The sequence below is a fragment of the Chlorocebus sabaeus genome, chromosome 11 (assembly GCF_047675955.1).
Source record: "Chlorocebus sabaeus isolate Y175 chromosome 11, mChlSab1.0.hap1, whole genome shotgun sequence".
In the NCBI taxonomy this organism is placed as follows: Eukaryota; Metazoa; Chordata; class Mammalia; order Primates; family Cercopithecidae; genus Chlorocebus; species Chlorocebus sabaeus.
This window is the reverse complement of record NC_132914.1, coordinates 47507547-47522357: the sequence shown is the minus strand read 5'-3', so window position 1 is coordinate 47522357 and position 14811 is coordinate 47507547. Positions and strand designations below refer to the sequence as shown.

At 54.9% G+C, this 14811-nt stretch overlaps 1 protein-coding gene across 4 annotated transcripts in view; it reads left to right on the top strand.

Moving 5' to 3' along the window:
• NCKAP5L (NCK associated protein 5 like) overlaps positions 1-10735 on the top strand; it is a 38268-nt gene extending 27533 nt beyond the window's left edge. For all 4 annotated transcript variants that reach the window (XM_008003177.3, XM_008003176.3, XM_037997154.2 and 1 more), the window contains exons 7-13: positions 3394-3507; positions 4528-7157; positions 8022-8184; positions 8483-8564; positions 8925-9233; positions 9311-9453; positions 9851-10735. In XM_008003177.3, coding sequence (XP_008001368.2) covers positions 3394-3507; positions 4528-7157; positions 8022-8184; positions 8483-8564; positions 8925-9233; positions 9311-9453; positions 9851-10063 — 3654 coding nt within the window. In that variant the 3' untranslated portion in view covers positions 10064-10735. The remainder of the gene's footprint in view (positions 1-3393; positions 3508-4527; positions 7158-8021; positions 8185-8482; positions 8565-8924; positions 9234-9310; positions 9454-9850) is intronic.
• The last annotated feature ends 4076 nt before the right edge of the window (positions 10736-14811 follow it).

Genomic DNA, 14811 nt, shown 5'->3' with positions numbered 1-14811 from the left:
CCTGCTTCCTCAGCTCCATTGGCCCCATCACTCTCTTCTCACATGCACCTAGGGAAGCAGGCCATCAGCTGTCCCCCTTCCATTCTGGGGGTATGGAAACTACTCAAGTTCCCTGGATTTGGCTGTTCCCTCCTCCCAGTGCTCCCCACCAGCGGGAGGGTGTCCCTTCTTGTTGACAGAGCTTTGCACTTGCTCCTGCCTCATGTGGGGAGATGGGTGGAGTCTGCAGATGCAATTATTTGAAGCGTCCAAGAGGCCTCTTTGGCCACTGACACAGCCTCTTCTTGGCCGGATGCAGGGGTAGGGCTGGGTGTAAGGCAGCCTAGGGTGTGGTGTCACGGAGAGGTCAGGAAGGACATTTTGGTTCTGATAACTGTTCACAACCTCTGCTGGGAGCCCTGACACCTGCCTTCCCCAGGAGAAGCAGGAGGCTATTGAGAGTGACTCCTGGGCTGAGTTAAGGTATTGCTTGAGGTTACTGTGTGAGGAACCCCCAAGGATGGGGTGAGACATGGGGGTGGGAGGATCAGGAGCAGCTCCAGATGCCTGAGGTGAGCAGCAGATTGTTTCTGAAGTTAGCCAGCCCTTTCCCCTCACTTTGACAAGAAGAGAAGCACTTTTCTGTGTGTGTGTGTGTGTGTGTGTGTGTGTGTGTGTGTGTGTGTGGGCTGGACGTGTTTGTGTCTGTCTGATGCAAAGTAGGCAGCTCTTGGCCCCCAGCCCCTGAGCAGGCAGCCTCTCCACTCACTGGAAGCCTGGCCCTTGCAGAGGAGGCCCCTTGTCACCATGGCCACTCTGGAGCCCCCGTCTCGCCAGGTTGGCACAGAGCTGGGTCAGAGTCCACAGCAGTGACTCTGCAGTTCTCCTCGCCCTAGATCTGTCCCTGTGGCAGGTTCACCCTGGAATCCCCAGCGGCCCAACCACACCAAATCAGCCCATCCCAGCACACTCTTCTCAGTGACTGCTGATAACAGAGGGGTTGAGTGTCCTTAAATCATTTACTTTTTACCTAAATGAATTCTGGAACTTCATGGGGTTTGGGCCAATAGATTTATCTTCCCCAGAGGTAACATGACATAGTGGAAAGAGCACGAAGCTTGGCCTCGGATAAACATGGGTTGGATCCCTAACTTAGCTCCTTCTTAGCTGTGTGACCTGGGGCAAATTACTAAGCTTTACAGACTAGAGTTTTTTCTTTACGGATGGGGATAAAAATACCCATATTGCAGTTGACGTGAAGATTCAATGAGATGATATGTTGCGCTTGGCCCACAGTAGATAGTCAGTCAGTGGCAGCTGTTTATGATGTGATTCCCAGCTTGTGCTTTGCTAGGGTGGAAGCTCCTTCGCACAAATGCCAATTAGGCTCTTACCATGAGCAGTGCCTTTGACGACACATATGGAATCGGACTGCATCACAAGGCCCTGTCTAAGGGCCGAGGCCTCTGCAGGCCAACAGGACCCCAGGAGCCTGGGACTGTTGGGAGCTCAGGGAGGTATAGACACCATGCCACAAGGCAGAGTATGACAGTGCTGTCAAAGAACCCAGGGGACAGTGAGGGGAGGCCATCAGAGAAGGATGGAAATGACATTGGAACTGGGCCTTAATGGATGGATGGGAGATTTTTTTTGAGACAGAGTTTCATTCTTGTTGCCCAGGCTGGAGTGCAATGGCACAATCTCGGCTCATCTCAACCTCCGCCTCCCAGGTTCAAGCAATTCTCCTGCCTCAGCCTCCTGAGCAGCTGGGATTATAAGCATGCGCCACCACATCCAGCTAATTTTGTATTTCTAGTAGATACGGGGTTTCTCCATGTTGGTCAGGCTGGTCTCGAACTCCTGACCTCAGGTGACCCACCTGCCTCAGCCTTCCAAAGTATTGGGATTACAGGCGTGAGCCGTTAATGTCCGGCCGGATGGGAGATTTTAAGAGTGGAATGGGGACTGGGGAAGAGGGATTCCCTGTGGAAAGAATAGTATGAGCAAAGATCCCAGGGCAGAGAAGCCCAGAGAGCAGCAAACTGTGCAGCTTGGCTGGAGCAAAGGACGTGTGAAGGGACGGTGAGGGAGAGAGCAAGGTGGAGACGGTGGCATGGGAAGAGCTGGCCAGCCAGGCCCAGAATGCCTGCAGAGGAGTTCACACTTGTTTCCATGGGCAATGGGCAGGCATAGGAGGCTTTTGAGTACAAAAATGCTTTAGAAAAGAAAATGAGGCCAAGCGAGGTAGGTAACTCATGCCTATAATCCCAACATTTTGGGAGGCTGAAGCGGGAGAATGACTTGGGCCTAGGAGTTCAAGGCCAGCCTAGGCAACATAGCAAGACACCATCTGTACAAAAAAAAAAAAAAAAAAAAAAAATTTTTTTTAATTAGCCAGGCATGGTGACACATGCCAGTAGTCCTAGCTACTCGGGAGGCTGCGGCAGGAGGATTGCTTGAGCCAGGGGATCTAGGCTGCAGTGAGCTACAGTCGTGCCACTGCATTCCAGCCTGAGTGACAGAGGCAAAACCCTGTCTCAAAAAAAAAAAAAACTCACCTCAGTGTTAGAGTTTATAGTTTAAAGAAAAAAAAAAGATGCTTTAGGTTGTCTTGTGCACAGGAGATTAAAAGACCACCAAACCAGGTCAAGGAGACTGATTGAGATGCTGAACAGTGCAGGCCAGAGTCAGGAAAAACGGGGCTGGAGGCACTGCTGCAGCTGGCCATAGGTTGTGGGGCAGGGGGGCCTGAGGGGTGCTGCAGAGACAGGGTTTAAAGGCTGTGAAGAATGAGGGAGAGGGAGGAGTTAAAGCTGACTTATATCTAGCCACAAGATGCCCAGAAGAAGGAAATTGCATTCTCAGGGACTCAGAGAGAAGTACCCATGATTAAATCCTGCCTTTTCAGTCCTCAGAGTAGATGTTCCACATGAGACCAGGTAGGGGAGACAGAAATATTATAACTCCCTGCCATCTCTTTTTTAAGATCATCAAAGACCATTTATCTCAGCTGTCCCTATGATCCTCACATCCCAGGTGGTCAGAACAGGAAGAGACCTTTGCGGTAACTCTCTTTGTGAGAGGAGAGGAAGCCCCACAGAAAAGTAAAGCAGGCCTGGAGCTGAGAAAGGCACCCTGAGTTAGACCTGCCGTGGCCCTCTGGGCCCAGGACATTCATGTTTCTCCAAAGCCCTCTGACCAGTCTCACTCTTGAGACCCCAGATCTGCCTGTGCTGTGGTCTCCTGAGGCTTCTCTTACCAGTGGGTGGGGCAGCAGGAAGAGCTGCATTTGGGGCTGAGAGTCTGGGAGTCTTCCATGAAGGAGCGGACTCAAAGGGGAAGGCCTGGCTTTGCGAGGGAGTAGGGAGCTGGGGCCAGACAGCTACTGTGCTAACTCTGCCTCTCCCTCTGCAGATCCCACTCACTCCACTCCAGCCGCCATCAGAGCCACCAGCCTCCCCCTCCCTCAGCTCCACTGAGGGACCGGCCACCCCGCTGCCTCTGGGGCACTGTGCTGGGCAGAGAGAGGTAGGAGGGCTAGGTACTGTGGTCTGTGGTCCGTGGCCCCACTGGCTAGAGGCTCATCAGTCAGTACTCCACTGATGTTTCCTAGCAAATCCCCAGGGAAGGGCTGTTTCCCAGTGCTCAAACGTTTGTCCAGGCTGAAAGTGTGAGCCCTCTGCTATCAGCCCAATGCCAAGAAAAGCAGATCCCTAACCCTAGCCACTGGCCCTGTGAACAAATGCATTAGTAATGCATTAAGAGGCATGATTAACACTTACTGAGCTCTTACTGCATGCCAGGCACTGTGTAGAACACCCTGGATCTCATTTGTCTTCTTTAGTGAGGTTAACATAATAATTATCCCATTTTACAGATGACACAATGAAGCAGCTTAGCGCTCAAATAACTTGAAGCCCCTGTCGATAGGTAGAACTGGAACTTGAGCCTACACCAGCTGACTGCAGAGCCTATGGGTTGCCCACTATACCACACTATGCTACACCCAAGAAAGGGCTAGGAGACAGCAGGGAAGGCTTTGCATGGCGTCACCCCCAGCCCCTTTCTGCTGGGGATGAGGTCAGCGGGGTCAGCTGTGTTCCCTGAGGAGGGCTCGGTTTGCCTGTAGTGACTGACTTAGGACTTGGCCACATCACACTCCCTTCTGGAGTCTGTGTTCTTTCTGGGGCTGAGAAATGGACAGGCCTGCCTCCCCTGGGACACACAGAGGTCAGAGTTGTAGGTGGTCAGCCTTGCTGATTCAAATGGCTGTGGGGAGTAGGAGCTGGGACAACCAAGAAAAGAATGTAGGATGCCTGCCCAACCCCAGGTGTACCAGGAAGAAGAATTGGGATAACCAGGGCTCAGCAACCCTTGAGAAAGCAGAACCATCATATCCCAGTTGCTGTGAATTCCTTTTGGGGACACAGACACAACCAGGCCAGCTCTGTTCCTGGCATTCCCTGTTATGCCAGCCCAGGGCCTGGGCCTGGAACTGGATCCCAGCTGCGTGTGGTCTCCTCCTCATGCCATCATCTCTCCCCTAAGGTATGTTGGGAGCAGCAGCTGAGGCCAGGAGGCCCAGGCCCCCCAGCCGCCCCACCCCTAGCGCTGGATGCCCTATCCCCGTTCCTTCGGAAGAAGGCCCAGATTCTGGAGGTGCTGAGAGCCCTGGAAGAGACTGACCCCTTGCTTCTCTGCTCACCTGCCACCCCCTGGCGGCCTCCAGGCCAGGGGCCTGGCTCCCCAGAGCCCATCAACGGCGAGCTGTGTGGCCCGCCTCAGCCTGAACCCTCGCCCTGGGCGCCCTGCCTGCTGCTAGGCCCTGGCAACCTGGGAGGCCTCCTGCACTGGGAGCGCCTCTTGGGGGGCCCGGGAGGGGCAGAGGGTACTGGGCAGCCCTGGGGTCCTAGCAGGGGACCTCCTCAGACCCAGGGCACCAGCTCTGGCCCAAACCGTGCCCCAGGCAGCAGCTCCTCCTCCTCTTCTGATGAGGCAGGTGACCCCAATGAGGCACCCAGCCCCGACACCCTGCTCGGTGCCCTGGCCCGCAGACAGTTGAACCTGGGCCAGCTCCTTGAGGACACAGAGTCTTACCTACAGGCCTTCCTGGCCGGGGCTGCAGGCCCACTCAATGGGGACCACCCAGGTCCTGGGCAGCCATCTTCCCCAGACCAGGGGCCCCCACAGCTGTCCAAGTCCAAAGGCCTCCCCAAGTCAGCTTGGGGTGGGGGTACCCCAGAGGCCCACAGGCCAGGCTTCGGTGCTACCTCAGAGGGCCAGGGGCCCCTCCCCTTCCTTAGCATGTTCATGGGTGCTGGGGATGCCCCACTGGGCTCTCGGCCTGGCCACCCTCATTCCTCATCTCAGGTGAAAAGCAAGCTCCAAATTGGTCCCCCTTCTCCTGGGGAAGCCCAGGGACCACTTCTGCCCTCTCCAGCTAGGGGTCTCAAGTTTCTAAAGCTGCCTCCAGCCTCGGAGAAGAGCCCCAGCCCAGGAGGCCCACAGCTCAGTCCCCAGCTCCCCCGGAACTCGCGAATCCCCTGTCGGAACAGTGGCTCAGATGGCAGCCCCTCCCCACTGTTGGCCCGAAGGGGTCTGGGTGGAGGAGAGCTGTCCCCAGAGGGGGCACAAGGCCTGCCCACCAGCCCTTCACCCTGCTACACAACCCCAGACTCCGCACAGCTCAGACCCCCGCAGTCAGCCTTGTCCACCACGCTGTCCCCAGGCCCAGTGGTATCTCCCTGCTATGAGAACATCCTGGACCTTTCTAGGAGCACCTTTAGGGGGCCTTCCCCAGAGCCACCTCCATCCCCACTGCAGGTGCCCACCTACCCACAGCTAACTCTGGAGGTACCACAGGCCCCTGAGGTCCTCAGAAGCCCTGGAGTTCCCCCCAGCCCTTGCCTCTCAGAATCGTACCCCTATGGGAGCCCCCAGGAGAAGAGTTTGGACAAGGCAGGCTCGGAGTCTCCCCATCCTGGCCGCAGGACCCCAGGCAACTCATCCAAGAAGCCCAGCCAGGGGTCAGGGCGGCGACCTGGGGATCCTGGCAGCACACCTCTGCGGGACAGACTGGCGGCCCTGGGGAAGCTGAAGACAGGCCCTGAGGGGGCCCTGGGCCCAGAGAAGAATGGGGTGCCAGCCAGGCCTGGCACCGAAAAGACCCGGGGACCAGGGAAGTCAGGGGAGAGTGCTGGAGACATGGTGCCCCCCATCCACAGGCCACCAGAGCAGCTAGAAGCTAAGGGAGGGATACGGGGGGCCGTGGCCTTGGGCACGAACAGCCTGAAGCAGCAGGAACCCGGACTCATGGGGGATCCCGGGGCCCGAGTCTACTCCTCTCACTCCATGGGGGCCAGGGTGGACCTGGAGCCTGTCTCACCAAGGAGCTGCCTCACCAAAGTGGAGCTGGCCAAGAGCCGGCTGGCAGGGGCCCTGTGCCCCCAGGTACCCCGTACCCCTGCCAAAGTGCCAACCTCAGCCCCAAGCCTGGGCAAGCCCAATAAAAGCCCTCACAGCAGCCCCACCAAGCTCCCTTCCAAGTCACCCACCAAGGTGGTGCCTCGACCTGGGGCTCCCCCAGTCACCAAGGAGTCCCCCAAACCTGACAAAGGGAAGGGCCCTCCCTGGGCAGACTGTGGTAGTACCACGGCCCAGCCCACACCCCTAGTACCTGGCCCCACTGACCCAAGCCAGGGCCCTGAGGGGCTGGCCCCACACTCAGCCATCGAGGAGAAGGTGATGAAGGGCATCGAGGAGAATGTGCTGCGGCTCCAGGGCCAGGAGCGAGCCCCTGGTGCCGAGGTCAAGCACCGCAACACCAGCAGCATCGCCAGCTGGTTTGGCCTTAAGAAGAGCAAGCTGCCAGCGCTGAACCGCCGTACAGAGGCCACCAAGAGCAAGGAGGGGGCTGGCGGGGGCTCCCCGCTCAGGAGGGAAGTCAAGATGGAATCCCGGAAGCTGGAGGCCGAGAGCCTCAACATCTCCAAGCTGATGGCCAAGGCGGAAGACCTGCGTCGGGCACTGGAAGAGGAGAAGGCCTACCTAAGCAGCAGGGCCCGGCCACGGCCTGGTGGCCCAGCCCCAGGGCCCAGCACGGGGTTGGGGCAGGTGCAGGGCCAACTGGCTGGCATGTACCAAGGTGCAGACACCTTCATGCAGCAGCTGCTAAACAGGTGAGGGCCTGAGATCAGTCAACAGGTGCTTGGTGGGCATGGGGCACTTTTCCCTTTGTGGGCACACCTGGGTCTGGAACTAGGCCTGCCGTTCCTGGGAGCTGGGGCTTTCCAGAGTTCAAAAGGGATAGAAGGCCACCAAAGCAGCTGGGGGGTCAGTGACTTGGCCTGGAGGAAAGATCAGGGGCTTGGCCTCGTTTCTGGCTTCTCATTTGAGAAGAGGTAACAGTCCGCATCTTCCTGGATGGTCTCCATACCAGATGAGGCAGCCTGCATGTGATAGTTAAGGGAAGACTAGAGCCTACCTATGGGCTGATAAAGGTCTTCTCCTTCAGGAAAGGGACAAGGGGAGTCCTCTTCCCATCTTGCCCTTTGACACCTGCCACAACAGGAGCTGTGATTTAAAGAAGGGACCCACCCATCTTGGGGTTGCTCTGTCTGGGCCAGATGAGGCAGAAAGTCTGCAGGAATTGGGCCCCAGGTAGGGGTGTGGTTTGGACTGCAGGTGTGCTCAGAAGTTCAGCTAGAGCAGGTGGAGTGTGTTGTTCCTGGACCAGGATGTGACCGGGTCTGCTAGTCTACCTGGAATCACCATCAAGCAGTCTCTAGGCTTGACTCTGGATGACTTTGGGGGAGTTCCCCCATCTTCTCCCCTGCCCTCTGTTCCTCTTGGGTTCCCCAGGGTCCTTTCCTGTTGCCAGTGTCAAGTAGGGTTGGTGGGAGCAATCACTAGCGACATGTCTCCTTCCCCAGGGGTGGGTGGCAGGAAGTGCCTCCCTAAACCCAGTACCACTGGCGGGTGCAAGGCTGGAATGTCTGGGTAGGCCAGGCCGCCCTCACCTACATCTGCGCTGTTCCCCATAGGGTGGATGGCAAGGAGCTGCCACCCAAGAGCTGGCGGGAGCCCAAGCCTGAGTACGGGGATTTCCAGCCAGTGTCTTCTGACCCCAAGAGCCCTTGGCCAGCCTGTGGACCCCGGAATGGCCTGGTGGGCCCTCTTCAGGGCTGTGGAAAACCTCCTGGAAAGGTAAGTTCTTGGGACAGGGACTGGATAGAGGGCCTGGCTCTCTGGCCCTGCCAGGTCTCTTACCCTCTAGAGGGTTCCCCTTCCCCAAGACCATGAGTGCTGGATGTACTCACAGTCTCTAAGGGGAGACTGGAGAGGGGAGAGGGGCTTCCCAGTCTACAGAGGTTCTCAGATCCATACTCCAGGGCCCTAATCCTCACACTCCCATACATTTACGGTCACATTCCCACCCCCTAGAGGCATGGGGAGGGGTGTGGAGTGGGGAGGAGTGGACTGAGGTCTCCTGTACCCCACACAGCCGAGCAGTGAGCCAGGGAGGCAGGAAGAGATGCCCTCGGAGGACAGCCTGGCTGAGCCAGTGCCCACCTCACACTTCACAGGTCAGCAGGGTCAGGGGCTGAGGATGGGTCTGCCCCCAACCCTCTACCCACTTCTTCCCACTTTACTACTTCCTGTCCCCACAGCAGGTGCCAGGCTCTGTGTGCCATCTTGGTGCCAAGCACCAGGTGGGCACTGGAGCTACACAGGAACAAATTCTTCCCTGCCCTCAGGGTACTTGCCCCACCTACACCCCTTCCCCAAGCCCAGGGCAGGTGGGGATGGTGGACAGGTGCTGTGGAATGAGCCTGTTGGGCCAGGAGGAGCCCTGAGTAGGGGTGGAGCCTGGGCTAGGTGGGAAGTGGAGGCAGGCCAGGTACTGAGCCCAGCCTCACACTCTTGATGGACCTTCCCCTCCCCAGCCTGTGGCTCCTTGACTCGAACCTTGGACAGTGGCATTGGGACCTTCCCACCCCCAGACCATGGTAGCAGTGGGACCCCCAGCAAGAATCTTCCTAAGACCAAGCCACCGCGGCTGGATCCCCCACCCGGGGTACCCCCAGCTCGGCCCCCACCCCTTACCAAAGTCCCCCGCCGTGCCCACACACTGGAGCGGGAAGTGCCAGGCATAGAGGAGCTGCTGGTGAGTGGGCGGCACCCCAGCATGCCAGCCTTCCCTGCACTGCTACCTGCTGCTCCGGGCCACCGGGGCCATGAGACCTGTCCTGATGGTGAGTGTCCAGGTGGGAGGGTGGGATGCCCCTGAGAGCCAGGCAGCTCCATCCACCTTCCCTTTGTTCCTGGACAGATCCCTGTGAAGACCCAGGCCCCACCCCTCCTGTCCAGCTGGCCAAGAACTGGACCTTCCCCAATACTAGGGCAGCTGGCAGCTCCTCGGATCCTTTCATGTGCCCACCCCGACAACTGGAGGGGCTGCCCAGGACCCCCATGGTGAGAACTGCAGCAGGGGAAAGGGAAAGGACTCGGGAGCAGGAGGGAGTGATGTGGGGAGACCAGTTTCTCCAGTGAGGTATGGCCTGTATATCGCACAGTCTCAGCACCGCACCCTCTGGAAGGAGGACTGCCGGGATGCCCTGTGAGCGGCCCTCCCCCCGCCCTCGTTGCACTCCTCTCGTGGGGAAAGGGTTTCTGTCCCTCCCCAGAACCTTGTAGGACTGTTCTCAGTTGTACCTCCAGCCTGCTTCCTCTGAAGTACACTCCACCTTGGGGGGCCCCCTCTGGAGCAGCTCCCCATCGGGTGCACAGATGCCCCTCAGAGCTCAGTGCCTCTGAGGCTGGGCCGAAAGGTGGAGAGGAGCTTCCTCCCGAGCTGCCCCTCCTTTCCCAGGCCCTGCCCGTGGACCGGAAGCGAAGCCAGGAGTCCAGCCGCCCATCCCCTATGCCCCAGGGCCCAGCTTTTGGGGGCAGCCGCACCCCCAGCACTTCGGACATGGCTGAGGAAGGCAGAGTGGCCAGCGGGGGCCCCCCAGGGCTGGAGACCTCGGAGTCTCTCAGTGACTCGCTCTACGACTCGCTGTCCTCCTGTGGGAGTCAGGGCTGAGGGTCTGCGCCACACCACGGCCCCGCTGGATTTGGGGACCACAGACTGGATCAGCTCTCTTCATGCCCCTGGAGCCAGGGCCCTCCCTGAAGGGACCAAGGAGGCAGGTGGATAAGAAGGTGAAAAGGGAGTTCCTGGCACACCCCACCACCCACTGCTACTGCGGATGAGATGACCATGCTCAGCTCAGGGAGAGACCCCGCCCTTGGTCCCTTCTCTCACCCAGAGTAAGGCTCTTCCTTGAAGGGACTGGGGGTTTAAGGCCACTGTGTCACAGCCCCCCAGCTCCTACTTCAGGCTGAGCCATCTTGTGGTGCTGGGCTTCCTGCCCACCAGCCGTGCCATCTCTGCCCAACCTGGCTGCTCCTCTGCCCCGAAGCCCTCGCAAGGTCCTCCTGGAGGCCCCTGTGCTTGTGGAGTTTGGGGGCCGGGGGACAAGTTGCCTTCTCTCTCTGTCTTGGTCCTCCCTGCTGTCTGGATGGTGCTGCCCTCCCCTGCCCCATGCCTTTGGGGTCTATTCGTCCGTCTTTTTCGTTGTTGTTTTTATATATTGAAGCGTCTGGCCCAGCCCCCAGCCCCGCACTGCGGTTAATTTATCTGTTGTTTAAAATGCGGCTGCTCTGCTCCCTGCCTCTGCTTCTGCCGTATCCCTAATAAAATGTGGAGGCCCCCTCCCTGCCCCTGACTCGGCTTGTTGTATGGGAGGACTCAGGCAGGCCAGGTCGGAGGATACTGCATGGGTGCCAGGTTGAGGGACCCCAGGCACCCTTGTGACACAGCCCCCCAACCAGGGCAACTGGCTGGAGTCATCACAGGAGGTAACAGAGGGTTGGGAGGGTAGGGCCTGCTTAGGCCTGGAAGGGTACCTGGGCTCAGAGAGATTGTCCTGGCCCAGGACTTGGGCAGGGCGTAAGGCTGGGCAGTCCCTTGGAGAAGGAGCTGGGGAAGATGGCTGTGGACATGCATTCAGGCCCCACGTGTCCCAGGCGGGATGGGACATGCAGACTCTGAGCAGAGTTGCATCTCTTCTCCAGACCTTGGTTTTCCTCCTCTACAGAAGATTAGAAGGTTAATCCAGACGAACTGGTCCCATCAGCCAGACTTTCCTCTCAGCATTCTCTTCCTACTCCTTCTCTTAGTTAATATCATCATTGAAGAAATGAACAAGACGGAGAGGATCAAGTCAGCTGTCTAGGTTTTTTTTTTAAGTCGGTATCCCATTTTCTTACCTCTGTCTTCTGCTTCCGGGTTCCTATCCCACTGTCCTATCCCTTCTGCTTTTATGGGCTTAAGCATAGTATTACCAAGCTGTAAATCTCTGCTTCTTGCCAGGTGGAATTCGAGAGGTCTACCTCCTTCCCACTTTTTATTTCTTGGTTTTTCAAGCCCTCTTCTCTGCTTGAACTTGGTAGATTACCTCATTTCCTAGTTAGAACAGAATTGTTTGCCTGCAGGATATTTCTCCTATTTCCTTTTGGGTAAGGAGTTTGGCATAGCGGGTTTGACACAGGACTCCACCTCTTTCAAGCTGAGATCAGAGGGTCCATCCACATTCTTGCCACCAGGGTCTGATCCATCTGCCGCCAGGCTCTATTCTCTGGTGTTTGCAAATGCAGGGCATCACCTTGGTTTCCAGGGCAATGTGGGCTGACTGACCAGGGCAGGGTAGGTGGCATCATTTACACCTGGCGCCTGGAGGCAGCTCTTGCCTACCAACTGTTCCATGGTGGGAAACTTCCTAAATCTCTCAGCATTCCGCTAAGGGACCCTGGGCCCAGATGAGCCACCCCACGGCCCACATAATTGTGTGCCCTCCACACAGACCCAATATTTTATCTCAAATAATTCTGTGGAGGAGGATGTGCAGTTGAGTTTAAAGACACTCTTGGGGAATCAATTTCTTGCACTTCAAAGAAAGGTTTGGCTAAAAGACCATTTGATCCTTACTAGGGCAGAACACTGCATATCTCAGTTTGCAACATCTTCCTGCAGAACTCGGGTAAATTCACCGTTTCCTCCAAGAACAGGTGAATGTTTGCCTTTCCAATGTGCGAGACCCATTCTGCTGGGTTTTCCAAACAAAGGAAGACAAAACTGCCAGGCCACCTCCTCCATCCCCCAAAATGGCATCAAGGCATCAGCAAAAGATGATGACAAGGCTTCAGGTTCAATTTCACTGGGCACTTTGCCTTTTGCAGGAAATGTCCCAAAAATGTTAACTCAGGTTTTCTCTGGGTAGCCAGTGGTTTTTTTCTTTTTTCTTCTTTACCCTTTTCTAGATTTTCTACAAATAGTGTGCTTTGTTTTCTTTAAGAAAAAAAATTTTTTTTTTTAGAGATGGTGTCTCACTATGTTGCCCAAGCTGGTCTCAAACTCCTGGCCTCAAGAGATCCTCCCACCCTGGCCTCTCCAAGTTCTGGGATTACAGTGTGAGCCACTGCATCCAACCTGTTTTGTTTTCTTTATCAAAAAAAGCTTTAAAAGAGAAATAATCATTCTCTGCAGCAAACTCTAGATATATACCCTCATTCTATAATCCTATGTGAGTTAGTTCAAGCATATAAATAACTTATTTATATGAATTTGAAGTAAATAAAGGTGAGCATTTCTATGGTCTTGGGAAAAAATTTTTTTTAACTTTTTTTTTTTTTTTTTTTTGAGACAGCATCTCATTCTGTCACCCAGGCTGGAGTGCAGCAGCGTGATCTCGGCACACTGCAAGCTCTGCCTCCCAGGTTCACGCCATTCTGCCTCAGCCTCCCGAGTAGCTGGGACCACAGGCTCCCACCACCACACCCGGCTAATTTTTTGTGTTTTTAGCAGAGACAGGGTTTCACCGTCTTAGCCAGAATGGTCTCGATCTCCTGACCTCGTGATCCACCCTTCTCAGCCTCCCAAAGTGCTGGGATTACAGGCGTGAGCCACTGTGCCTGGCCCCTTAAAAGGTTTTTAATTATTAAAGGCATAGAAATTATAGAAGTATATGTTCCCCAGGTACGTTGGCTCATGTCTGTAATCCCAGCACTTTAGGAGGCCAAGGTGGGTGGATCACCTGAGGTCGGGAGCTTGAGACCAGCCTAATCAACATGGAGAAACCCCGTCTCCACTAAAAAATACAAAATTAGCTGGGCGTGATGCGCATGCCTGTAATCCCAGCTACTTGGGAGACTGAGACAGGAGAATAGCTTGAACTTGGGAGGTAGAGGTTGCAGTGAGCTGAGATCGCACCATTGCACTCCAGCCTGTGCAACAAATGCAAAACTCCATCTTAAAAAAAAGAGTAAGCCTGTAATCCCTTACTTTGGGAGGCCGAGACGGGTGGATCACGAGGTCAGGAGATCGAGACCATCCTGGCTAACACGGTGAAACCCCGTCTCTACTAAAAAATACAAAAAACTAGCCAGGCAAGGTGGCGGGCGCCTGTAGTCCCAGCTACTCGGGAGGCTGAGGCAGGAGAATGGCGTGAACCCGGGAGGCGGAGCTTGCAGTGAGCTGAGATCTGGCCACTGCACTCCAGCCTGGGCGACACAACGAGACTCCGTCTCAAAAAAAAAAAAAAAAGTATATGTTCATGGTTTTTAAAAAAGGAATTGAAGTTGAATGTTATAACTAATTATCAGGGAAATGCAAATCAAAACCACAATGAAATACCATCTCACTCTAGTTAGAATAGCTCTTATCAAAAAGACAAAAGAAAACAAGTATTGGTGAGGATGTACAGAAAATAGAACCCTTATATACTGTTGGTGGGAATGTAAATTAGTACCTCTATTAAGGAAAACTGTGGAGGTTCCTCAAAAAAATTAAAAGTAGAGCTACTATATGATCCAGCAATCCCACCAGTGGGTAAATGGAGGCACTGTTCACAATAGCCAAGACTTGAAGTCAACCTAAATGCCAGCAATGGATGAATGGATAAAATGTGGTATATCTACACAGTAGAATACTATTCAGCAATGAAAAAGAATGACATCCTGTCATTTGAAACAAATTATATGAACCTGAACATTATGTTAAGTGAAATAAGTCAGACACAAAGACAAATACCACATGATCTCACTGAGACATGGAATCTTTAAAAAAAAAAAAAAAAAGAAAGAAAAAGAAAAAGTCAATCTTACGGAAGTATAGAGCAGATCAGTGGTTACCAGAGGCTGTGGAGCCAGTGCGGGAGAGGAGATTGAGGAGAGGTTGTTCGAGGGTACAAAACTAGATAGGAGGAATAAGTTCTGGTGTTCTATTGCACAGTAGGGTGACGATGGTTAACAAGGTATGGTATATTATTACAAAATAGAAGAAAGGGTTTTGAATGTTCTCACCACAAAAAAACGATAAATGCATAATGAGATGGCTGTCCTAAATACCCTAATTTGATCACTATACAATGTATCCATGTATGGAAACATCACATTGTATCCCATAAGTGCATACAATTATAATGTGTCAAAAATTGAAAAGAGGCCAGGTGTGGTGGCTCCCTCCTGTAATCCCAGCACTTTGGGAGGCGGAGGTGGGTGGATCACGAGGTCAGGAGATTGAGACCATCCTGGCTAACATGGTGAAACCTCATCTCTACTAAAAATAGAAAAAGTTACCTGGGCGTGGTGGCGGGCGCCTGTAATCCCAGCTACTCGGGAGGCTGAGGCAGGAGAATGGTGAGAACCCGGGAGACGGAGCTGACAGTGAGCCGAGACCGCACCACTGCACTACCGCCTGGATGACAGAGCAAAACTCCATCTCAAAAAAAA